General features: G+C 29.6%; 1 protein-coding gene across 3 annotated transcripts; it reads left to right on the top strand.

The window, feature by feature from the left end:
* Positions 1-5782: 5782 nt before the first annotated feature.
* Positions 5783-25284, top strand: LOC107448378 (steroidogenic acute regulatory protein, mitochondrial). Of its 3 annotated transcripts, none has more exons than XM_016063546.5 (7): positions 5783-5941; positions 14161-14316; positions 16163-16258; positions 17520-17593; positions 19473-19577; positions 22524-22617; positions 24885-25284. In XM_016063546.5, the coding sequence occupies exons 1-7, from the start codon at positions 5840-5842 to the stop codon at positions 24975-24977; spliced, it is 720 nt and encodes a 239-aa protein (XP_015919032.3). In that variant the 5' UTR covers positions 5783-5839; the 3' UTR covers positions 24978-25284. The 3 variants fall into 3 exon arrangements, with proteins under 3 accessions (XP_015919032.3, XP_015919033.3, XP_087011092.1); XM_016063547.5 differs by having other exon boundaries at positions 5801-5941; positions 14164-14316; XM_087154966.1 differs by lacking the exon at positions 5783-5941 and adding an exon at positions 5943-5961.
* The last annotated feature ends 2261 nt before the right edge of the window (positions 25285-27545 follow it).

Here is a 27545-nt window from a genome sequence, read left to right as displayed (position 1 = left end):
ATTTTTTTTCAAAAAAGTATTAAAAAGACTAAAATCTCACTGTGCCTTGACCGAATTGTCTTTTCATTCATGCACTAATCAATATTCTTATTTATTTTTTAAAAAACTCTAATTTTGATTTTTTGAAAAAATACTTCGAGAGAAAATAATAAGAGATTGAGATAATTGAAAAAATAAATATTTGCATTGACTCTTTATGAAATCAAATAAATAAATAAATAAACTGACTGATTTATTTATTTAAAGAAGGATTAGGAAAGATTAAAAATGATTAAATTTATGATATAAAGGAAATTTAAAAGCTAAGAAATATGTAATGCCGATAATGGCAACACAATAATCTCATTATTATTTTCAGTAAAAGCTATTTTTATGTCATTCTTATACACTGATATCAAAATGAAGAGAATTTTGATATTTGGGTGATAACTCCAGAACTTGTGGATCAATTTAAATGAAATTTGATATAAAGATAAATAGGTTGAAATAATGCAAACAAAATAGCCATTAACATATGAGCAGGCATGTTCAACAGCAACAACTATTAGAGTTAAGAGATATGGAACAAATGATGTACTGTTATTGAGTGTATTTAGAACTTTAAAACATAAAAATGATAGTTTGTTTTTAAACGTTCATAGTTTTTTTTATAGCAACTAATACGAATTTTTTTGTGTTAAAGATTGATAATGATGTGCCATGTTTATTCATTCCATGGCAAAATCAGAAACTAGTGCAAAATTTCGATTAAATTTGCTATAATGAGCTCTTGTGTTTGTTCTGTGTATTTCACTTTAAAAACTATTTAATAATTATTTTTTTTTAATGAATCGCTGGAACTTTTGTGCTCAACGTGTTTAATTTTAAATAGTTTATACAAAGTAAGATTATTAAGACAAAGACGTTTGGCTTAATAATATTAAATAAATTATTGAAACTGTTAGTGAAAAATTATAATGCGCAAAGGCAAAAATATTATTTAAAATCGCAAAAAATATAATCATGTAAAATGCTTATAAAAACATTTTCTGAGCTGCGCATTTGAAGAAAATTTCTGCGGACGACCTTGGTATGAAACGGTAGGGGTAACAGAATCAAACCAAACAAAATTTCTGCGGATGACCTTGGTGCGAAATAGGAGTTACCAAATCGAACCAAACAAAATTGCTGCGGATGGCCTTAGTATGAAACAGGAAGGGTTACATAATCGAACCAAACAAATAGGTTTAGTTACCTTCTAATATTTTTCAATTGATATACAGGACTTACATCGTGATTTATGCATAATGTTTACTTATTCCACTCAGTAAAATCTGTGATTTAATAGCTCTCCGAATTTGGTTTTGAACTACCAAGTAAATTCAGGACAGAAGTGAACTCTGTTCTTCCAAGTAAATATTAACTTGAAATTCTTCTTTATTTCAAGCTAATATCAAATCGAGCGTTCATGGAGCTTATGGCAACTTAGAGCTCATCTTGTCATCGATTTTCTGGAAAGTGAAAATTTTCGTCGTAACCAGCAGAATCTCCAAGATTCAATCTTATTGAGTAAACCTGGGACACTCAGAGGATCTCAGGTATTTAAATTCACAGACTCATTAAAACTCTAGTCCATCATGGATCATTAGTGCCGATGAAGTTCCTCCCCACCATCCATATCTATGTATAGTTCATTCACCAGGAGTTGGCACTTGGCTCCGCCTTCATCACGTGGTATCCGATGATACTATTTCGCTTATTTTGGGAGAAGGATATGAACAATCCTGAACAATGTTGCGATTTGGCGATCGTATGACACAAATATTTATTTCGCAATCTTTATATGTGCTTTTTTAACATTAAATATTTCATAAATTTGATGATACTTCTCTCTTTTAAGTCAATGGACATTTTGGAGACATTTTGCTGGGAAAACAGCAGTTTTTAAATTTAAAATGTATTTAATTAGCTGCAGAACGAATGGTATAATAGCAGATGATAAAACGAAGTGACTGAAAAAGAATTCACTGTTTGCGTTTGGCGCGCCTTAAGGGTTGCCTCATTCTGAAGTGCGGAAATGTTTCTCTTCTTATTCTCTCGCTAAAATGAACTCTGCGCCTAAGGAGGTGGAGCCAAGTGCCAACTCCTGGTGAACGAACTATATTTGGTCTTTTGTTAATTTCCAGTCATATTTCTCTCACTGCCTTTTCAAGTTTATTATGCGTTTCAATTAGTGTTTCTTCAGTTCTGGTTCTTAAGATTATATCGTCTGCAAAAGCAATATAAAAAGAACATATATATATATATAGATAAGAAAAGATATATAAAGAACGAATCATAATCAGGGCCTGATTATTACCTAGGCCTAATAGGCATGGGCCTAGGGCCCACAATTTCTGAGGAGCCTCAAAAAATAGTAAAAAGTCTAATGAAAGGTGGGCTAGCTTTGTATTGGTTTAAGTATTAAATAAAAAACAATGTTACAACAAACAGTATTAAATAAAAATCAGTGACTTTCATCAAAAATCACTGATTTCAATTGTTTGTGGCCGCCAAACCATTTTTATTTTGATATAACATTGTTTTGTTGTTATATATTTTGCTTTAATTTATAGATACGTAAACTTTATCTCAGAAAAATAATCTTCAATTCTCTGCTTTCAAAATTTCTGAGAGCGTTTCTCTTGAATCATGCAGTTTAATAGATTCTTTTTCATTGTTAGAACTACTCTTCAGTAATTTAATTTTAAAATATCTTGTAAGGGGCCCGAAAAATTTGGTGGGCCTTGGGCCAGAATTTGTCTTGATCGATCCCTGATCATAATAGTTCTCCCTCTGTTATTATAGATTTCTTTGATAACTTTTTCGAGGTAAAAATCAAAAAGTAATGTTCAAAAGGACATTATCTTTTCATAATCCACATTTAACTTTAAATTCTTCTGATACTTCTCCTTGTTTCTTGACTTTTTCATTGGTGTTTGTAAGTGTCTTCTTGGTCTGTCAAATTAATTTACTAGGGAGTTCCGCTAACAATTTAAAAAGTTGTTCTTGATTTATGTTGTCATACGCCTGTTTGAAATCTATTAATAATGGATGCTTATAAAATTTTTCTAAAATATTTCTGATACAAAATTTTTTTATCAGCAGTCGATCAGCCAGCTCTAAAATCACATTGATAATCGCCAATCAATTGACTATGACTATTTTATTATTAGCTCTATCGTTTTGTATTATAGCAACCGATCTTCACCTTTACATCAAACTTCATTTAAATCTGTCCATTGGTTCTGGAGTTTGTGGTGAACTATGAAAATTGTCTTAATTTTAAACTCCAGTATTCAAACAAAAACAAAAAAAAACTCTTAATAAAAATTATTATTTTTAACAGAATGTGTCTATATTTTTTCAATTGTATACAGTACTCAGCGCTAATGTTGTATCTGAAGTTCGCAGTAAAATTGATATCGTTACAATTAATATGAGAGCCGGCCAGGTGGCCGAGCAGTTAGCGTGCCTGACTGCGAAGCTGATGGCTGCGGGCTCGAATCCCGCTCTGGACATGGATGTTTCTCTCTATGTGTAGTCCTCTGTTGTGCGTGATTGGCGAATGTGACCCACACTATGAACGGGTATCTGTGGCAGTGTCGCGTGGGTAATGTTGCTCACCTCCGGGACTTAGGTTCACAGGTGCCCACTGAGTAACGTTAAATGAGGAACACTTCCGGTATCTCCCCATGTGAAGAACGTAAAAGTTCAGAACCGGCCATTAGAAAAAAAAGGGAAAAAAAACAATTATTATGAGAAAATATCCTCTAAAATGTTTTTTTTTTAAATATTATAAATTTTTCATAGTATGCTTTTATATTTATACACTTTGTATGCCATTTAAGAATTATGTTTTCCCCATTAAAAACTAAAGAAAAAACTGTTCTTAGTAAGCGATAGCTTAGATTTTGAATTCACTTTATTATCATCACATTAAAAGAGCCGAACACTCTAAGCAGCAGTTTCATTAAAGAAAAATTTAATTGTACTGAAAATCTTATAATAAAAGCTAATTACTCTACTCAGTATTTTAATAAGTATTTATTATAATCCTTAAAATCTTCTTTTTCAATGCCCGCCTGTGTTAACATCTGTCAATTCAGGCATTTACAGGGTGATTTTGTTGACCTCTCTTTCAGGGGCACCATATTAGTGGGCCAATATTGCTCCCACAGTAAGGACAGATAGTACAGAGAAGGAAAGAACATCATGCCTTGCCCGGGATTTGAACCCAGAACCTTTCTGATGCAAGCACAGTTCCCTGCCCTCTACACTGGCCGGTCGGCTAATCCTTAAAATAAACATTTGCAAAATTTTTTCAGTCATGCATAATGAATTTAAAGTAGCAGATTCTTCACAAGAATATTTTATACTAAACAATTCTTCTGTCTAATCATATAATAATTTGAATTATCTTTCAAAGAAAAGTTTATTTACATTATTTTAATCCTGAATTATGATATCACAAAAATATTTTTATATTTTCATTATACATTTAAAAAAAAAACTTAATTTTCAAATTCAATATAGTGAATATTTTTGGTTCGTTAAAAAGTCCCTGAGATAAGGCAAACACTTCCTGCCTAAATATGACCATATTTTCGAGATAACATCTATCCCCATATATTGATAATCAAAAAACCTAAATCAGCCGAGGAATGCTGCTGTAGCTCAGGAGATAGAGCATTCGCCTCTTGATGAGGTGAAACAGGTTCAAACCCCGTGGATGGCTGGTTAATACAAATTCTGCTCCTGGCTCGCACTCACCACGATGCTAACATAAAATTTCCTCAGTAGCAGACGGATCAAGGGTTAAAATCCTCTAGTCATGCCGTTGGAATAAAAGTGGGAGATTTTCATGGTTTTCCTCACCATGTAACTCAATGCGGGTCAGTTCAATTAAACAGTCCACCACAAAACCTAGTTTGTCCCAATGCTTGATCCAGGAGTTCCCATATCTTTTCGGTTGGGTTCAAAATTACAAGACTGCGGAGTGGACATTGATAGTCGTAAAATCAGAATTGGGTCGACTATTCAACGGTGGTTATAAAATGAAATAAAATTCGTCTAAGTAAGGGTATATTTATTCGAAGAAAATACTTCTTTGTGTCTGATTCCGTTGACTTAATTAATAGTTAGTACTAACCAATCAACAATGAAATCACCTCTAAGAACCATTGAGATTGGCACTCAGTTTGGGAAAATCGAATCATTATCATCAAAATATTCGGGTTGGTGGCTTTTGATATTTTTTTTTTTTTTTTTTTTTTGCTTATTGCATAAATAAGTAATTTAAATAAATATTAAAAAAACTGATTCATCACTATTAATTTTATAAACTAATAGAAACAGAAACACTAAATTCTCTTAAATAATCCTTTATGAATAGGTGGATATCTCTTTTAAAATAAGTAAATAAGTTAAATAGTAAAATGAAATAATACGTTTATTCAAATTTTATACTATTTACAGATATAAATTATTTTAAACGAGGCTCCATTATTTTCTTAAACTTTCAAGACTAATCACATCAATCAAATTACTAGTCACATGAATTAATTTTGTTAAAATTACTACTAAAACTGAGAAAGGAAAATAATGGTTCAGTTCCATAACATATAAATTCTTTATAAAAAATATTTTTAAAAATTTAATATCATGTGCGTTATTTAATCTGAATGTGTAACCTAACTTTTGCAATCATGCTAAATAATTTTGATACGTCAATTTAACTTCCAATCAAAAATGATACCCGTATCAGAATAATATCCTTTATATGCTTGCTTTCTCCCCGGAATTTTAAAAAAATGAAAACATGTTGATCCACATGGTATTTGATTGTGTTTCTCTCTTAACGACCAATGACACTCTTCATCAATGGATGACGCAATTTCTTGTTCCGCATCATCCAATCAAAGTGAGTAGATTTTTTTCGAGGTAATGCTTAGAGTTTCTTTTTTAAAATGTAGAATTCGAGTGTGAAAATTTTATTGTTAATAAATTAATGTTTCATATATTTTCGTTCAGTTTTTTTAATATTATACAGTGTCATATTTAAATACGAATTTACTTCTAATGTATGTTTTAAAATTTGTAACTTCTTTAAATTGTCATAATAAGCAGGTTGGCTATATATTTCAGCAATTATGCAGGATTTTTTTTTAAGTTTCATTGTTTTTACTTTCAAATTTCATTCCTAACTATAAAGTTAGATAAAAAAAAATCATTTGAATCATTTGGCTGAAAATTAAAAAAAATATATATATGCATTTTTGATTTTTTTAAAAAGTAAACAATTTGATAATATTCTCTTGTCTTTATTTTTTAATTTTATTTTATTTATTTATTTTTTAATACTTGGATGGCTATTGGCGTATAGTGCAAAAGAAAGTGCATTAACCTTTCCTTACCCTCTCTTTCAATATTCTTTACCCCTTTGATATAAAATTTTTATTTTGCATATTTTAACTATTTTTTTTCATTATTTTGTATTAATTTAGGTCAAATAAGTGAGAAACATTATATTTAGCACATAAATAATTTATAGTTGTGCATACATCATACATATTTATAGTTTACGCTCCTAAAATGCGATTCCAAATATTCAGATAAAATAAATTATAGTAAAAACAAATAAACAATAAGCATATATAAAATAAACAATTAATTTTTTTACATAAAAATTTAACAAGCTTATTTGAAACAAATAAACAATTATCATACATTGAATACATAGATGCACTTTTAAAATCAGGAGCATATTAAAATTTGCTTTCCTTAAAATGCAAAATCTAAAATTCATAAAAAAGGAACGCAGTATGCCATGTTGGCAAATGTCTTAAAACCGTTTTGTTTACTTATGATAATAGGCACTTAAGATAAAAAAATTCTCTATCGATGACTGATATTTAAATAAGTATCGTTTTCGATTTTGTGCTTATATAAGAAGCTTTCGTTTTATATCCATAATGGATACCTTTTCCATTCATCCGAAAATTTTTCGACAAAAATACTAAAGAAATTTTCTAACAATTACGACATAAACTCTTTATTTCTGTTAAACAAAATAAGTTTGCTCATTGAAGGTCAAAGATCATTAAAAAAAAACTTCGAGATAGAGCTACTTCCTTAGACTTTGACCTACAAAATCTGCTTGTGCCAAAATAAAACCACGCTGGTTTATATTTCTGTGAATGCATACTAATGAGCACCCAAAAAAATCAGCACATGAGTGGTGTGCAGTGCGCAAAAAAAAAAAAAAAAAAGAAGACATTCTTGAGTTGGGGGGTAATTCAAAAAATTTTGCCAAAGACACATCCATGGTAATCTATGGTAACCTATAGGAACCATAGAAATTTATAAGGTAAGGTACCATACGTCTATGATTAACATATTATAACCGTCGTAGAACAGCAGACCCAATTTTTTGGGTTTACGACTACTAATGTTCAACTCCGTAGCCTTGTGATTTTGAACCCAATCCAGAAGACAAGGGAACTCCTGGATCAAGTATTGGGAGAAATTAAGTCTTCGTGGAGGACTTTTTGATGGAACTAATCCGCATTTGTGTTACTTAGAGAGGAAAACCACGGAAACCTCCCACGGTTAGCCTGACTAAATCACTTTTTAAGCATCTTAAAATTAATCAATATCCTACCAGTTTCAGCAATGTTTTTCTAAATTTTTGAATTGAAGACTATTATATAAACTGCTTGATTTTGGATTAAAATAATTTTCAAAGAATTTAGTGCAGACAGGCGACTGCTTAGTGCAGATGAAAAATATCAAAAATGGTGAATGGATCATGGGTTAGAGTCCCTTCGGGGCTTTCGTGGATTTCCTCTCCATGTAACGCAAATGTCCATCCAAAAAATACTGTCAGTGCTTCGCGAAGTCAAATTCCTCCCAATACGATCCAGGAGTTCCCTTGTCTTCTGGATTTTTTAAAATCATTTTTAATTAAATTATAAAAAGATAGGTATTAGTTTTAAATAACTATTTCTATGCATGAAATTTTCTTTAGATATACGTGTTTAAGTATTGTAAGTTGTAGGAAAGTTTTTTTTTTGGTTTTATGAAATGAGTTTCAGAGAGGGGGCAACAATCGGAAAATGAATATGTAAAATAAATTGAGGGATTATGTTTTCAAGATTATTTTGTGGACTGAATCATAATTCAAAGCTATGTAAATTTTAATAATCCATTTGAGGGTCGAAACTATTAATCCTAGTAGATAGTAGAATCATCTGTTCATTGGATCATCTGAAAAATCATTGAATTGCACGCACCCACTGTCTCTGTTATTCCGTTAAAATATGCAAATTTTAATGCCTTATTTGACGATCAAAAATTCATATCCGATAAAATAGAAGAATCATTCAAAGAAATGTACTTTCTGCTTCTTTAAAGGATTTGTGTTTTGTGTCTGATTTAGAAAATCTTTTTAATTTTGCCGACTAAATTATTTTGTTAAAATATACAATTTTTAATATTTTATTGCGTGGTAAAAAATATAAAAAACGAATTAAATAAAAGGGAAATAAACAGTAATGATGAAATAAATAAAAAATGAAATAAATAAAAAATAAAATAAATAAATAAATAAATAAATCCGTCTAGAAAAAATATCATCAAAAGAAACGTACTTTTTGCTTTCTTCCGTAGTATGTTTTTGAGTCTGGTTTTGTATTTTTTTTTTTTTTTTTATTATTAGATGCTCAAAAATTTTAATTAGACTAGAAAATAAAATCATCTAAAAAAGTGTGCTACCTTTTTCTTAATAAGAAGTAAGTTTTTGAATTTGATTTCGTAATTTTTTCATTGTGCCGACTCATAGTGGAACGAAAATCCATTTTTGGGGTCTCAAATGGGAAAAATTATGTATTTTCAAGAGTTACTCTAAAAGAAGCACTACTAGCTAACACACTAAGATTCAATCAAGAAAACACACAATGCAACATAAAAGCGGATGATTATCAAAAGATAAAAACACATATGGTCCACCAGGCCCATAAGACTAGCCATAAATACACTAACCTACCAACAAGTACTAGAACTAGCAAAACAACGACGGTACAAATCTGCACCGATGGTTCCAAAACAGACAATGGAGCTGCATTCTGTGTTTACCACAACAACCAACATACAGATACATACAAATTTACGCTAAAACAAGAAAACACAGTGTTTCAAGCAGAGGTTTTAGCCATCAAAGAAGCCATCAATTGGTTAGAGACGCACAGCTGCAAAGATGCAATAATTTTCACAGACAGTCTGGCTAGTATACACGCTATTAGAAAAACGAAGCAAAAAGACCGACATGTGGCAACAACACAGAGACAACTAGAACACCTAATCAGAAAATGCAACACACAAATACACTGGGTGGCAGCGCACACAGGTAACATAGGTAATGAAGCAGCGGATTTAGCGGCTAAAGACGCAACAGCAGGTCACGGGATTCCCAGCGGTGTTCTGCTTCCACCATCGAGCCTAAGAAATAAACTTAAAAACATCACACAAAAACTTTGGCAAGCATACTGGGACAAAAATGCAAAAGGCTATGCAACAAAATCATATTACCCTAAAGTAGACACAGACCGATTCATAGGCCATCCAGCAGCAATACAATTCCTTACAGGACATGGCTTCTTCCCCTCATTCTTACACAGGATGCAGCGAATAAACACAGACACATGCCCATGCGATGACACAGGTACCCCAAGTCACTACCTACATGACTGCCCAATAACTGAATCGTACCACCTCAAAAAACCCAATGAACAAGGCAGATCGATATATGCAGACAGTTTAAGAAACAAGCATATTATGCAAAAACTAATAAATATTCTTGCCATAACCAGGAACATCACAGACAATATGTCATAAACCTAATAATAACTTTGTAAAAATACTGGCAAACCACTGCTGCAGCATAAAAACACACTCTGGCCCCACCCCTGACCAACAAACATTTGGCAGGCAGTCAGTCAGCACAAGCTGTTGTCCTTGAGGCTTATAATAATAAAAAAAAATAATAAAAAAAAAATTTAAAAAAAGACCGCAAGCTCGATCCACACAAACAAGAAATGGCTTAACTGTCGATAAACGCACACACAATAATACACTAATCTATATCATGATCATTTTACCCAGGGTACAAGGGCTTAACAACAGCTGGGTCTTCAGCAGACCAATCAGCGTCTTTAGCGGTAAAAATATTGGCCAAATATAACCTAACTGATATCCCTATGTCTCTCAAGACTCCCAAAATCTCTATGACAAACACTGATACATAGTCTCAAAACATAACACAAACAAAACACGCATATCCCACAATCAACCAAGGACTGGCTTACAATGGCAACCAACGCGGTTGATCACCACACACACCTCACCACTGACCCTGCTCCTAGACACTGGGGGCAAGCAGTGTGCCAGGAGCTTTTCAGCTACCCGTTATGGCTATTCATATAAATTCAAAAAAGAAAAAAAAATGGTGGGGGAGGAGTCAGCCAACTTAATTACTAATTTCTAATAAGTTACCACCATTTATGATTTTGGTAAGTTTTATAATTCACTATCCGCCAAAACACTGCCTCAACTACTACTCATAATAAAAATAGGTAAAACACACAACACAACATAAACAAAACATACATACCCCACTATCAACCACGGACTGGCTCACAATAGCAGCCAACGTGATTGATCACCACACACGCCTCACCACTGACCCTGCTCCCAGTCCCTGGGGACAGACGGTAAGTCCGGAGCTTTTCAGCTGCCCGTGATGGCCATTTATGTTAAATGCAAAAGAAGAAAAAATTTAAAAAATAATAATAAATAAATACCTGTGACGTGACTAGCTATTTTATGTTGTACTGTTATTGTCGATGTCCATCCTTTGAGTCTGTAATGTAACGCTGCTAGTTAATCAATGTAAAATTAAATGGTCGCTACTAGGCCGGGATAGCCTGGTCAGTGGGGTGACGGGCCCATGTCCAAGAGTTCGTGGGTTCGGTCCCCGCCGGTCAAAGACACAATTTTTGGTAGTAAATGGTGGCTGATGCACGTTAAATCTGTCGAGTCTCAAAGTCCTCCATGTTCCCATAACAAATCAATGCCTCTGGGGGTACCGATCCAGGAGTTTCCTTGTCTTCTGGATTGGTTCAAAATTGCAAGGCTACGGCGTTGAACATTGGTAGCCGTAAACCCAAAAATTGGGTCGGCTGTTCAACGGTGGTCATAAAATAAAATAAAAAATTGTGTCTTAATCAAAAGAGTTACTTTTATTGTTTTTTATATAATTGGATTAATTAATGATTTTGCCAAATTGACAAATATTATCAGCTTTTGTTTCTTAAAATACGTGTGTCAAAAATATGTCATTTACTTTCATTCAGCAGGGGCAATGTGATAGCCTTTTCAAAATATAAAGTTTGATTCTATAATTTATAATCATTCAAATGACTGCATTAGGAATAATATTAAATTATCCTTAAAAAAGATTTTTCCTTTATAATTTAAAAGTTCATTATTATAAAATATATATTTAATTATCATATAGATATCATTGTTAGCATTTATTTTATGCAGATAGCTCTATTTCTAGATATTTTTTAGGTTAACTTTATCTGAATTCTATTGCGCTTATTATTTATTTAATAGCAAAACAAAGTTCAGAATCATATGCCTTGGACATTTAATCTCAAAAAAAAAAAAAAAAAAAAATTAAAAGTAACATTAAAAATACTCTATTTTTTCCATTTTAGATGGCGAAAATCGATTTTCCTCCTATGATACAACTAAATCATTTTGTTACCATATTTAATTTGCATTTATCGTAAGTGTATAGTGAAAAAAATAATGAAGTTTTTCGAACAATCGAAAGCAATGAAACAATTGCAAAGTTTTTTCTAGTAACTATGTCTGATGAAATAATAAACACCATTTTTCCAGAAAAGAAAATATTGAAAATAACCTTAACTTCTTTATATCTTTTCTCAAACACTAAAATTATCTTTAGATTGGCAGAATGCATCACCTTTGATAACGCTCTTTTCATTTATTAAAACCGATAACATAAATTCATAATCTGATTTTCGCTGCCAAAATTTAAATTGATAAGGTAATATATTTTCTTTTACATTTGCAATTGATAAACGTTTTATCATAAATTTGGAATAAAAAGCAGTTAATTCAAACAATACATTATATTTTCGTAAAGATACGCGATAATGATAATAATAAATAGAGAAATAAAAAACGTTAACTAAACATTGAAAAAAGCAATTTACTGGCTGAGAGCTTTGATAAATCATGATTGATATATTCACTTAAAAACTGAAAATTTTGAATTGTGGTTTTATCTATCTCATATAACTTGATCCCAAAGCTGAAATGAAAATAGTGTTTAGAGGCATACTGCTTGTAATTTTAGCACTGAATTAATTGAACAGAAAGTGATAATTGCAAACATAATACTTAACGAGCCGTATAAAAAAGATAAATTCCAAGTTTTGTTCAAAACCAAAATCTAAGTCCATTTTGGTATCCAGTAAAACTTTTATGTGTAATCCAATTCCACAAATCCAATTCCACAGGAGGCTTTTTATCTACACGAATTTAGTTTTTGATACGAGAAAAGGATACTAAGCAAAACAAAATAAAAAGATTGTTTCTAAACACAACTTTCATGCTGTTGTAGATAAAAATCATTTTGCTCAAGTCAAAAAAAATAATAAATAAATATAAAATTAATTAATTAAATAATAATAATTTTTGTGTAACAATTTTTTTCTCTCCATTTATCCATACATAAATAATGAACCTTTATTTTTGGAGAAAAGATAATTTCTACGCAAACATTTAGAATTAGTATTATTTGCCTATAATAAAGCTTCACAATATTATTATTTATTTTAGCAGAATCCTAAGAACTTGCTATTGAATCGAATTCTATTTTACTATGGCTTTAGTAGTTAAATATTAGAATTCATATTGTTAATTAAAAAAAGAAACTTTGTATTTCATTACTTCTACATAATTACGCGAATTCCAAATTTTACTAATTTTTTTTTTCCTTTGACTCCCAGCGAAGGCTGATTGATAGGAATTCCGCAACCGGCTCGCACCGACCATAGTGCTGACGTAAAATATCCTCAGCGGTAGACGGATCATGGGTTAGAGTACTCTTGACTTCAGGCTAGCCGTGGGAGGATTTCGCGGTTTTCCTCTCCATGTAAAGCAAATGCGAGTTAGTTCCCTCAAAAAAAGTCCTCCATGAAGGCAAATTTCACCCAATACTGCAATACTTGATTCATGAGTACCCTTGTCTTCTGGATTGGGTTCAAAATTACAAGGCTACGGAATTGAACATTAGTAGTCGTAAACCAAAAAAATTAGTTTCGCTGTTCAGTGGATTATTCAATGTCATATATATGTGTATTTGTTATTGGTGTATGCATTATGAAAATGAATTAAATTAGCTAAAGTATGGTTTCAAAAAAGAACTGTTATAAACGTTGAGAATAGTAATCATAGAAACGTAATCCTTTATTCTTCAATTTAGCCATTTTATTTTGAATTGAAAAGCTCGAGGAGAAATAGCAATTGAAGTTTTTATAATTGCATATCGTTTTCATAATTTATTCTATATGTTATTTTAAAAAAAATTATTTTTAAATTTTGCTACTTTTCTTATGGCATTTTCATAAATAAGTTCATATAAACAACTGAGATATTAAATAAGTTGTGGATTGAACATGAATATAACTTTTACTGATTTTAAAAAATTTCTTACTTTCTTACTTCTTACTACCCTTATAATGGAAGACTAAGTTTCAGTGGAACACCTTTTGGAAACCATTGGTAGTGACGTTTGTGGAATCTACATGAAACCTCTAAGAAATATATTTTCTATTTATAAAAAGAAAATATACTCCAATGTCTTCCTTAACCATAATCATAAAAGGGGATTCCCTTTTATGACAAAATTTATTACCCTTTTATGGAAGGGATTTCCTAGAATTTTTTTATCATAAATGGGAAAATAAGTTTAATATTAAGTGCATAAAAATTTTAATAAAAAGTGCAGTTTTATTATTGAAATTGATTTAATATATTTTCTTAAAGAAGAAGAAAAGCAATTATGAAAGCCAAGCTGACAAAGCTATAACAGAATCAGAAAGAATAATGAATAGTCCAGGTTGGACAATTGAAAGCAAAGATGAGGATGATGTCATTTATTGCAAAACTCTTCCTCAAATTGGCAAAGTGTTTAAATATGAAGTGAGTATTCTATTATTATTTATGTCCTTCTTAATAACTAAACCCGATGCATAATTAAAACATATGATTAGAAATACTTATAACGCTAATTCCATTTTTGTTTATTATTGATCTATGTAAAAGAATACAACTTTTCTAAATACCAAAATTATCTAAGCATCTGAGCTCAAATCAGGAAAGAAAACGGAAATTTAAAGTACTTTTTGGCCAAAAAAAAACTTCGATTTTTTTTAATTAGCGACACACTTTTTTTTTCTTTTTTCAAACAAAATCTTTGACTCCGATTGACTGGTCGCGTCACATTCAAAAGTTTTATTATGAAGATATAAAATTAATTCTAGTGATATTTTTGTTATATTTTCACATGTTCGTATAAATTTACAAAAAATATTTGTGTAAATAAAATTCACTATTTTTTTTAATCCACCTCGTAATCAGAAAGCTCTGCTTATTGGTGGAAATTTGGTTTAATTTGTCACAAAATACTACCTAGAAGAGAATTATAACGAAAAGAATGAGACACAATGAATTACATAAAACAAATTAACACGATATTCACGCGATAAACTGCAACTTAAAGAATATACTAAAATAAAATAAAATAAGTACTTGTAAGCTCTGCTAGCGTTATATAAGTATTTCAGTGATTCTTTTTTTCAAATTTTTTGCAATTTATTTTCAGAAAATAGCATAATTTAAATATTTCCATATTTGTAAAATCACTCAGATAGTAACTTACAAAATCGTTTTAATTGGTTGGTTAGTTTTTTTACAAAATGAAGCACTCATATTTTTAAATATAAACATTAAAATAATTTTGTGAATACTTCATCAATTAGACAATAAAAAGTGCATAAAAAGATAATAGCTGCCAATAAGAGCCGAAATAGTTCACAAAACTTCGTAAAGGAATACAATTTTTGAAATCTCGCAATTTTTAAATCAACATTAGAAATGAAAATTTAAAATTTATGTGAACTTAAACTATGTTTTGCCATAAAAAGGACAAACTAGTAATTTTTTTTAAAAACATTTCGCAAGGTTTCCTTTTTATTAAAAAAAGAAACATATAGGACTACATTTTTTACCCCAAAATAAGATACATTGCATAAAGTTCACGCCAGAAATATTTTAAGCTTATGCTTAACAGTTCTAAGAGCATTTGAAAGTAGAAATCAAATTAATAAAAAAAAATGTATCCATCAGTGCTGTCATTTTGGCACTTAGGCCACCGGGGTAACTTTGGCCATTTTCTAAAGAAGAGTTTGGGCTACAAAAAAAATACAAAAAAAAAAAAAAAAAAGAAGAAGAAGAAAAAAAAAAAGCAGTTATTTATTTATTATCCTTTATGACAAATCATAGCTTTTGGATGCAATGTTCGCAAGATTAAGGCAGATGTGTTTCCATTTTGTAATAGTTATAATTCGTAAAGTGACAGCTGAGCAAACAATAAGACTACCTTAGTCATTTTGATCCACGAAGAAAATAGCTGGTAAAATTTGTGTTTTGTGCGGCATGTTATTTGAGGTAAATTAATTAGTAAGAGGAAATTGACTGATTTGAGGGAGGTTAACTGAATAATTATTGTGTGAGGAAAATTAATTATGCGAGGCAAATTAGATATGAGATATATTTCTAATATGTACTTCAATGTGAGACATATTTCTAATCAAACGCTCGGTGTTGCTTTACTCGGCATTAGCATGATTAGTTTTAAACTTAAATAATTTTAATATCTTTGATTCCAGCAAATTTCACGCATTTATTTCACAAATTATTTTTGGAACAGAAGTGTAAATAAAATTATACCCTTATTAATAAGTTTTATTTTCTTCATTTCATTTAGGGTGTTATAGAAATGGACCCTGAATCGTTAAATAACAAACTATTTTTTAATGTTGACAAAAGTACAGAATGGAATCGGAATCTCTTAGAAGCTAAAGTAAGTTTCATTTAACTGAAACAATTTCAGTATATTCATTTCAAATGTAATTCTATGAAGTAATTCTGTAAGTGTTGTAAAGGTATGAACATTTCTACATGCAATGAAACAATAATACTACGCAATGAAATAATACGTCCAAAAAAGGAAAGAAAAAAAAACAAAGCTGAACCAAATTTTCGAACTTATCTCTTCTCAGCGTCTTATGTTTTTTTAAAGATCCTTTCCTTGATCTAAAAACCGCGATGGGTTTCTGTAACGAAAATAGTCGCTATGTTGATGAGCTATTAAAAAATAAATGAAGAAAGAAAAAAGTTAACAAAATTTTCAAAAACTACAGAGTTCAATTATTTGACATAAATTTTAAAAACTGTGTCAGGTATGGATGACTGAGTGAATGCAAACAATAACAAAACTTGAAGAAACTTCCGGTGGATCCCTCTGCTTATGCTTACGAGGATTCTAGGAAGCTTTATTATTGAGATTTTTGATCAAATTTAAGCAACATTTTCCCATTCTTCAGAGTTTGCTGTCATTTATAAATTCCAGGTCGTGAGACAGATTCAACAAAATTAACTTTAGGCAAACTATAAGTGTTACCCTGTATGTTAGAAGCAAAAATATTTAAAAGCGAGAAAAAAATTCTGTGTCCATAGTCTTACATTTTTAATTTTTATTAATACGACACCTTGTTTCAGCATTAGCGATGCGCTTAAACATGAAATATAATCTTTCACCTAAAAAAATCACATTCAGTTTTGAATAATATAAGTTCACACATTAGAATATTTATAACTGAAAAAAACTTATTATATTATTAACAAATCCTTTCGGAATAATTCACATATAATTGATGAATAATTTCCTCTAACCCTGGCTATAATTGTATTCAAAATATTCTTTTCGCTTGTGAAAGTTCTTCATGTTAGAATTTTATTCTTTGCTCACTATATATCGAATTTTAACAGAATTCAAATTGGCGGGGATAAAACTACAACTACAACGTAAACTTCATAAAATATTATATTTGAGGAAAAACAATTCTGAATTAAAAATGTGCTAGTAGAAAGTAGAAAGCGTAAAATGCATTGAATTATAAAACATTATTATTGAGTAATTTAGATGTTTTCGAGTTATATGATATAGAAATACTATTATTAATACTTAATTTTCTACATTTCATCATTTTAAAATTACAGAATATGATCTGATAGCTTTATTTTGTTGTATTCATAATATCTGAATTTTAAAAAATTTGCAGGTTATTCAGCAAATTAACAAGCAAACAAATATAGCATACTTCATTCTGAAAAAAGAATTCATTGTTCAAAATAGGTAAGTTTTAAGCCACATTAAAGAAGTATATATATAGAAAAAAAAGTAGTTTTATGGCATAATGAAATAAAATGATAGTAGAAGTTTAGATTAAAGATTAGATTTTAAAATGACAAATTATTTTACAAATTTTTAATTTTGTTCAAATTTATGCGAAATTCTTTTACAACTTAATGGCTAATCATGATTTGTGTTAGTAATATGCATGCGAGAAAAATTTTAGAGATGTTGCAATTTATCTTAAAATATATTATTTGCTTCATCCATAAACGCTGAGATCTTCACATTCTAGGATTCAATCTTAATGGTCCAAAAGAGTGATTTTGAATATGCTAATACATAAGTTACGAAATCAGACGCAAAAACGCACTTTCTCTGTACAACATTTTTTTCGAAAGATTCGGATTCCTGACTCTGAAAATATAGGGGACGGTCACAAACTGGAAAATATGGTACAAAGTTTGGTCAGGAAAGTTAATTTTACCTTTACCTTGCCTCTTAATTTTACCTTACCTCTTAATGTTAGTTTTACCTTTTGCGTATTGAGAACTTTTTAAAAGAATTGAAAAATTTTTGCACACAAGTATAACATTTGTTTATCCAAAAATAATTTCAAGCACAATACAACTTTTAGAAAATAATTATTATTTAATTTGATGAAAATCGAAAAAAACATGAATATTAAGGCATACAATTATTTACATCAATTTAAAGAACGCAATTTAAGATGGCAAAATACAAAATTTAAACGAAATCGGTATAATAGTTTCTGAAAAATCGAATTCTTAAAAAGTTGTATATTTTAAAATTCGATCTTTCTGGAACTATTTTACCGATTTAGATCAAATTTTGTATTTTGTAATGCAAAGTTACATTCTTTAAAATGATGCAAAAAAATTGTATACCTTACTATTCAAAACTTTTTAGACTATTAATTAATAAAATAATAAAAAAATATTTACTGAAAGTTATATTTTGCATGGAATTATCTTTGGATAAAAGAATTTTATAATTTTGTGTTAAAATATTTCAATTCACTTAAAAATCTCTCGAGATAGGGCGAAATACGCAAAGAGTAAAATTAACATTGAAGGGCCCGAACTTAGCACCGTTCTCCTGATCAAAATATCCGGACCATATTTTCCACATCGCGATTACCCCCTATGTTTCTGGGGTCGAAAATCGATATCCGTTGAAGAAAAGGTATGTTTATTCAGAGAAAGTACTTTTGTGTTTAATTTCGTAACTTAAAAATACCGTCTGCACTAAATAGCATATTTGTGGTCATCTCCTCGAACCATTAAGATTGAGTTTTAGAAGGTGAAGATCCGATCATTAAATAAAAAGTTACTCTGGGTGGTCCGTTTTCTATTTTGCATACTGTATATTAGGATGGATCAAAAACCAGAAATTTTAATATTTATGTGAGAAAAAAAAATAATTGCAAATGAAATTGAAAATGTCTAGATCTGGAGCTCAGAGAAGTGCTTTTTTTTGTGCAATTTGCTTCTTTTCACATAAATTAGGGTTTTGACATTAGGAATGTCAAACTGAAATATTTTAAAAAACATTCACACTCAAATTTTTTTTTCTCTGTGACGTCCTATAAATGGTTATATTAATTTTTCGCATAAGATTTTTGATTTTAATCTTAGAAATGGTTTACATCTGACAATATGGAAGTTTCTTTAAACAGCTTATTTTCTAGAAAGAACTCATAATTTTAAAGAAAATGGTAGTTACTAATAAATAAATTTTGAATTGTACTTGCTTAAAAATTTTGTCCGAGCAGAAGGCTTATGATAAGTTTTATTTTCTCAAGTTTTTCGAATTTGCTAAACAATCATAACTTTGAATAAAACCTATTTATTTTATACAGGGATTTCGTTCATTTAAGAACTTTCAGAAAAAGAGGTAACAGCTTCTTTGTCTCAAGTTTTTCTGTACAACATCCAGATATGCCTCCTGCTCCATCCTACACAAGGTAACTAATTAGAAAGTATCTAATTATTTTGTGCTTCCTAAGAGGTACTTGTCATTAACAGTCACAAAAGCTATTAATGCAAAAAAATTTAATCTAAAATAGATGTTACCTTGAATGATCGAAATCAAGAGAATGTCGACTTTCACCGGTGAATGTCAACAATCGCATAGTTGCTTTGGAGAATAACCGAAATATTTGTTATGTCATATTTGATATTAATTTATTCGTTGATATTATTATATTTATTCGATATTTTAATATCTTCTGAGGATAGATTAGGAGAACCATCAGTGTACAGGTTAAATGCATACAGAGCAGTGGCACTTGACCTCAAAAAAACATTGATGTAGGGCATACTGGGCAAATGTATACCGGGCACTTAACTAGATCTAGTATATATTTTGGATATTTACCAAAGCGATTATGTGATTGTCAACATTCACCGATGGAAGTCAACAACCACGAATTTCGGTCATTCACAGTAACATATACATTATCCTGTATTTGTTGTATATGCTCTAAGAGTGAGTTTGAAATAAGAAACAAAAAATTCACACAAAAGGGTGACAAATTAATTTTTATGTAAGAAAATAACACAATATTAAACTCTGACGAATCGTAATCGTTGTTCAAGGCAAAGAAAAAGTTAAAATCATCAAAAATCAAAACTAATATAAAATCAGCAAAAATTGAAATTTTTTTGCCCAATAAAATATATCGCAGTCAATTGAAGATGCTTTTTGCCCTTTAGTCACTTAAACTGGTTGTTATTGATTTTAATTTCTAATTGTATTTGATTTGCCTCGATTATGATTAGTCAGAGTTTGATAATTTTTTTCTAAATAGCTTTTTTTGCTCAATTTTTCATAAAGATTACAAAATTTAAGAATGGGGATTTCTGAACACCCTGTATATTGAATAATATTTAATTAGTTTCATGATTCGTATTCAGTTTGGAAATAAATTATGAGCAATTGAAAAGTTGATTGCTAGTTAAATTAAGTATTTTATCTGTTTAATAAACCTTAAGAGTGCTCACTAATTTTTAACTCGAAATATTATGAAATGTTTTAGAAATAAAAGAAGAGAAAGTTTTTATTTTTAGAAATTATTTCATGATAAAATTTCTTCTAATTGTATTTTAAACAGTTTCTTGTAAAATAATTTTACAAGCTCAAAATTTTTATACACAAATTCAATAACACTTCATATTCATGGGTTTCATCAATTTAATGCTAGTATTCTATTTCATTTTATAACCGTCGTTGAACAGCTAACCCAGTTTTTGGGTTTATGACTACTAATGTGCAGCCTTGTAATTTTGAACCCAATCCAGAAAGCAAAGAAACTCCTGGATCAAGTAGTTAGAGAAATTTGTCTCTGTGGGGGACTTTTTAACGGAACTAGCCAGCATTTGCGTTACATGGAGAGGAAGACCACGTGAACCACCCAAGGTTAGCCTGACGGCAAGGGGACTCTAACCCATGATCCGTCTACCACTGAGGATATTTTACGTCAGCACTGTGGTTGGTGCTAGCCGGATGCGGAATTCGTATCGACCAGCCATCACAGGGATTCGAACCCGGTTCACCTCATTGGAGGGCGAAAGCTCTATCCTCTGAGCCATTGCGGCTCAATTGTTCAGCATTATTTAATTGCATGAATATGTATCGACTTGATTCGCGATATTTTTTTACCTATATATGATCCCAACACTCAGTGAACACAGCACATTAACAGACTCATTCCCCGAATTATAAAGGACATTTCGTAATGACCGCTCTTAATGTATTTTTTTAGAATCTCCGCTCAGAAAATATACGCATCAGGAGTCTCATAATGATATTTACGGGAAGAAAAACTCCCTTCTGAAAACTAGCAATTTACTAAAGAATAAAACCCATTTTATTACCGAAAGAAATTAAGCGTAGTTGAAATGTGATTATTAGAAACACAACCAATTTTCATCTGGCAATCAAACTAGCTTTGATAGTTTTCACCCCATCTTCCTCACTAGTGATTCGACATTTTGCGATAGCCTTTTTGTTCCTCTTCCTCGCCCATATATGAATTTTGCGACTTCAATCTCATATACATTTGAAAAAGTTTCTAAAAATGTATACTAAATGTGGGTGTAACGAAACACCTGTGTCAATAAAGCTAGAAATCAATTTCGGATAATTTCTTGTAGTCAAGTCAATATACTATTTACTACTTTTACCGCTTAAATTTAATAAAAACTACGTATTGAAATGTGCTATAATTTTAAATTTTATTCTGAACGACGTAAGAATAAAATTTAAAACGTTAGTTCCCTTTCGAGGCATTCAAATATTACGTAAGCATGTTTTTTTCAATTTTAGAAAAATACATTTTTAAAAAAATAAACTCCCGTGGGGAAAATTTCATGACACCCTGAGTTTTTGCCTAATTTTAGACGTTTGATGTAGCAATCCAATTTTTGTGTTGAATTTAAGTAAAAGGTGCAACTTTGCATTAAAAAAAAATTTATATTTCATTTCATTTTATAAAATTTTGAGTAGATTATTATTAAAGAATTTAATATGTTTCCTCTTTCTGTTCTCCTATTAAATCTTTTCTTTCCCTGAAAATAACAATTCTTTCAAATTTGAAATTCAAGTGTCATTTTTTGTTGCATTTTTTTTTTTTTTTTTTTTTTTGCATTAAAAAAATGAAAAGTAAATAATGGGATTAATATGCCTTACATAAGCATTTCTAATACCCTTCCTTACTTGACAACATAAATAAGCAAATCACACACACCCTTCTCCCGTTATGTGCTTACGTAATATTTGAACGATTCCTTATTAATTCTAAATTTACTAAGATTATTTATTTATAAGCGTGCTTACTTTTAATTACTTACTTTCAATTTATGTACTTTTATTTAGTTTTAATTTATTTAATTATTCCTTCTTATTTCAGAGCAGAACACAAGTTTTGTACTTATTACATACAACCACTGAAAGATGATCCACGAAAAAGTTATTTAATTTGGCTGATGCAAGTCAACTTTCATGTAAGTTGCTTATTTAATTGTATTATTAATAGAAAATAGAAAATTAAATAACACCGATTAATTTAACATCTTGAGTATCTTTTGATGTAATGATCGGATTTTCACGTTCTAGGACTCAATCTTCATGGCTCGAGGGGGTGATCTCGAGTATGCTAACTAATAAGAGCAGACGATATTTTAAGTTACGAATTTTTTTCTGACGGATTTGGTTTTCTGCAATCTGGGAAATTTGGTCCCAATAGTTTAGTCAAGAGAGAGCTCCAAAGTTTGGACTCCTTAAGTTTATTTTACTTTTTGCGCATTTCGCTAGATCTTGAGAACTTTTTAAGCGAATTTAAAATAATTTTGCAACACAATATTGTTTATCTGAAGATAATTCTCTTCAAACAATAAATTTTAGTATATATTTATAATTTTTATTATTTTATTTAATGATGGTCGAAAACATATATTGTCGAATTGTATGGTATACTATTTTTTGCATCATTTTCAAGAATATAATTTCCCATGGCAAAATACAAAATTTGAGCAAAATGGATTGAACAATTTCCTGGGAAAATTCCAAAAAAATTGGATGTTTAGAAATCCATTTCTCATGAAAATATCGTTTGCGCTTAATAATTAGAGTATTTGAGGTCACCTCCTCGATCCATTAAGATTCAGTGCACACCTTAAATTTGATAATAAGTGCAGGCGAAAATTTAAGCTACGATGTAAGTTCGATACAAAAATGTATTTTCTCTCATTTAACACATTTTATTTTTAAAAAAATTCCATACAAAAAATAAATGTTAGTATATATTCATTATTATTTTATTTAATAATGGTAGGAAGCATTTTGAATTGTATGGTATACAATTTTTTGCGTCATTTTCAAGAATATAATTTTGTATGCCAAAATACAAAATATGAGCGAAATCGATTGAATAATTTCCTGAGAAATCGAATTTTAAAAAAAGTCAGATATTTAAATTTCGATTTCTTAGGAAAATATCGTCTGTACTTAATAATTAGCATATTTGAGGTCACTTCCTCGAGCCATTAAGATTGAGCCTTAGAACGTAAAGATCCGATCATCAGATCAAAAATTATTCCGAGTGGTTCGTTTTTTCTTCTTCTTTTCTTTAATTATTATTTTTTTTTAGTTTTTTGCGCACTGTACAACAATAGTAGGAACTTTAGGAGCGCACCTTAAATTTGGCAACTAATGAGAAAGTTTGATTTCAATATCTTAAAAATTTAAAAAGTTTCAAGCCATTATCTAAGTAATTTTAGTATATTTTTAAAAAAAAGCTCAAAATGATCAGGGGTTTTCCACAAATTTTATTTTGTTTCGTAAAATAAAATTTAATAACGAATCATAATAGCCTACAATAATCGTCCGGAATCCAAAATGCCATGGTATAAGGAAAGAAAACATAATGATGAAAACATACTTTTATGAGGGATAACCTCCACAGTACTAGTCTCAAATTTAGTAAATCTTGTTTAATAGTACAAAATAAAATTTCAAGAAAGCCCCTGATCCTTTTGAGCTTTCTTTCAAAAAGCACAAAAACTACTTAGAAAATTGCTTGAAACTTTTTAAATTTTTAAGATATTTAAATCAAACTTTTTTTATTAGTTGCTAAATACAATGCGAAAAGTATTAAAAAAACTTTTTTTTTTCCTTACATGCCTATATAAAAGAACTACCTTAACTGCTTATATCTTGTGCAGTTTTTAACGATTTTTTTTTTAAATTTTGAATAAATAATTTTGCAATTAATTTTAAATTGCTCCAGAAATATTGTTTGATTCCAGCGAATATTTATAAAGTTAAAAGTTTTTTTCTTATATATATGTCCATATCTCCATAAATATTTACTCTGTGTTTACGAAATTTTACGCAGTTATTAGAAATAAAAACTAAAGTAATCAATACATGTTACAGACTTATTGCTTGATTTTCTAACTTAGGGTGTTCAAAAATACTATCGCAATTTGTTGTCAGTTTTCCAAACCTCTGACAGCTTTAAATCTTATTGCCAAGTATGAAAAATCGCATCAACTAAACATCTCCAAAATATAAAATAATCCTTAGAGTATTTTTTGAGAAATCTAAAAAAATGGCAAAAACACTAAGTGCCTTTTCCATTATTGCAGGGTAGTGTATATTATTAAATTATTTACATAAAAAGTCTTCGCAAATTTTTATTAAATATACCACAGCTTTATTTATTCCCTTATTAAAATTTTATCTCAAATTTTTTTTTCTTTATTTGCAGGGTTGGATACCTCAGAATGTAGTAGACTTAGTGGTGTCTATTGGAATGCTAAGACATATAAATGACCTGCGATCATTAGCAAGAAAACCTTAGATAACACAATACTTTGAAGCATTTATTCGATTGTATCAATATATTCTGTTATTTCTTTTCATAAAATTGCTATTTTATTCATCCTCATATTATTTATGTAGCAGAAATGTGTTATCATAAAACTACTAACTTGTTTGTCCTCATATTATTTATATAGAAAAACTACTAGCTTATTTATCCTCATATTATTTATGTAACAAAAATGTATTATCATAAAACTACTAAATTATTTCGTGTTATTTGTGTATGCATGTATTATAATCGAGTTAACATTGTAATTTTAATAAACATGTTATGTTTGATTCAATTTGTTTAATTTAAATAATTTCAAATTATTTACGTTATGAAGATAAATTGAGTAATTTGAAATTTAAATTCTCATAATTTCATTAGGCTTTTGTGTATTTAAAAAATTCCTTAAGGACAAAACCTTTTAAAAAACATTCGCAAAGAAATACAAATAGACAATTTAGAAATTAACTTCTTCAACTCCTGTTTTTTTTTTTATTGAATACTTTTTGATGAAATCATTACCAGGTACAATTCATAAAAATTATCTTACAATTTTACACAATGAGCTATGTTTCTTTTTCTTAAAACGTTTCGACTAATTTTCTCCAGTTCCACATACTTCAATTTCGTGTTATAATATTTATTTAGAAATGATATTCCAATCTTAGTTTTTTTTCCGTGTAAATGTGATTAAAATTTAAATACTCCAAGGGAAAATTTAGAAATTATTTTTGCAAAATTGCATTGTAAAATTACATTTTCTCACATAAATTTTTTCAAAGTAAGCAAAATAATTAAAAATGATATTGAACACAGTTAAATTGAGTTATATACTTCTTCAATTAAAGGTAATACATCATATTATACCATAAAAAATATAAGTATATCTTCAGGTTTTTCTTCCCTTGATGAAAATGTGATAAAGAAATTGAACGTACTAAAAATAAAACCTTTACAAATTTCGCGTTCTTTTTATGAAAAAGTGACAAAAATTTTAAAAATCTCAAAAGAATACAGTAATTTTACAAAATTGCTCTGTAAACCTTACTTTGTCGCTCGTGCGCTGTGATGCTTTGATAGCTCTAGAGTCAGGGGAATCCGTAACGCTATGCAAAATCTCTCTACTATTACCTGGGCCATTTCATTTGATAAAGAGAGATTACATGAACATCTGTCACAAAACTTACTTTCATCAATGACGTTTTTTGCCCCACCTAAAGTTTCGGTTTCACATATTATGGACAAAATTAAAATTTCTTTCACGCTGCTTTTCGAAGCTCTGTCGCCAAGAAAAATTAAAAAACCATAGTTTAAGTGCCTTACACTTAAAGCAAGGAGATATTTTCAACTATATATATAATCTTGCCGAGAAGAATTATCTGGGTTTTAGAGCAGACAAATAACTTAAATATTTTTAAAGTTATTAAAAAAAATTCTAAAATCGCTTATATTTGGCGACATTTTTTCAGTAAGATGAAAATTATCAAAATCACTGCCTTATTCTCAGTTTTTTCAAATTTTTATGAACCTAAGTAATGCATCATTTTAGTTAAGTTTTAAATATTAAAAAATTAGACCACAAACACTTTTCATTTTCATAAAACTGTGGATTTTCTAAATATTAACATTTCGCTCTATTTTCAAAAAAAAACGTTGACAGCTTTAGATAGGCTAAAGATGACCTAACTGTCATGAATAACAGTTACAAACTCACAACAGTTATGAAAATTAGCATATGATTCGCAAAAAAGAATCATTTCATATTACGATGGAGCCTTCAAAAAACAGCCTTAATATATTCAATAAAAATTTATTTCTATATAAGAGCATTTTTAAAAAATATGGCACCGAATTTTGCAACCAGATTTAAATAAATCTTGCTGTTCCACTCGATGCATCAAATAACGTGATTTAAGAAAAGTTTTGAAAAATATTCTTTAAATATTTTTAGGCAAGTATGAGTCTTTTTTAAACATATGAAGCTCATTTTTTCATATGAAGCTAAATTGAATTAATTTCCTTTCGAATTGAAATAAAATTTAGAAAATTCTGAGACTGTACATCCCACGACATATTCCGTAATACGCTCGGTGATTCATCATTTGGCTACATTTCCCACAGCTACATCTGCTACATTTCCCGCAAATCAATGAGAGAAGATGATGACATCTCATGCTGCTGTAGAAGGACCAAGGTTAAAATCTGGAGATTTTCAATGTAATTGTTTAATATTAGGAAAAGTTCCTTAGTACCAAACCAAGTTTTTCTTTTTTTTCTTTCCTTCCACTATTTAGCAAGCAACTTCATTATAATCAATAGCAACTTCAATAGAACTTCAATAGAAAAATCTTATTCTGTTTTTAATTATCTTGCATTTTTTTCCAGATTTTTTATTTATGCATTTACTATGAAAAGAATTAACCTATCTAACCTATCACATAAATGTGAGTTTTGTTCTTGAAAGTTTATACAACTGTTTTTTTAATTTACCAAATTAAAGACTATGTTTTTTTAATTATTTTTTTTTAAATCTAAAATGCCGCTGTCAATGAGCCG

The sequence above is a fragment of the Parasteatoda tepidariorum genome, chromosome 11 (genome assembly GCF_982258835.1).
Source record: "Parasteatoda tepidariorum strain Cologne lab strain chromosome 11, Ptep-v5.0, whole genome shotgun sequence".
Taxonomy (NCBI): domain Eukaryota; kingdom Metazoa; phylum Arthropoda; class Arachnida; order Araneae; family Theridiidae; genus Parasteatoda; species Parasteatoda tepidariorum.
Note: the sequence above shows the minus strand (reverse complement) of the source record. Positions and strands in the feature narration are given on the sequence as shown.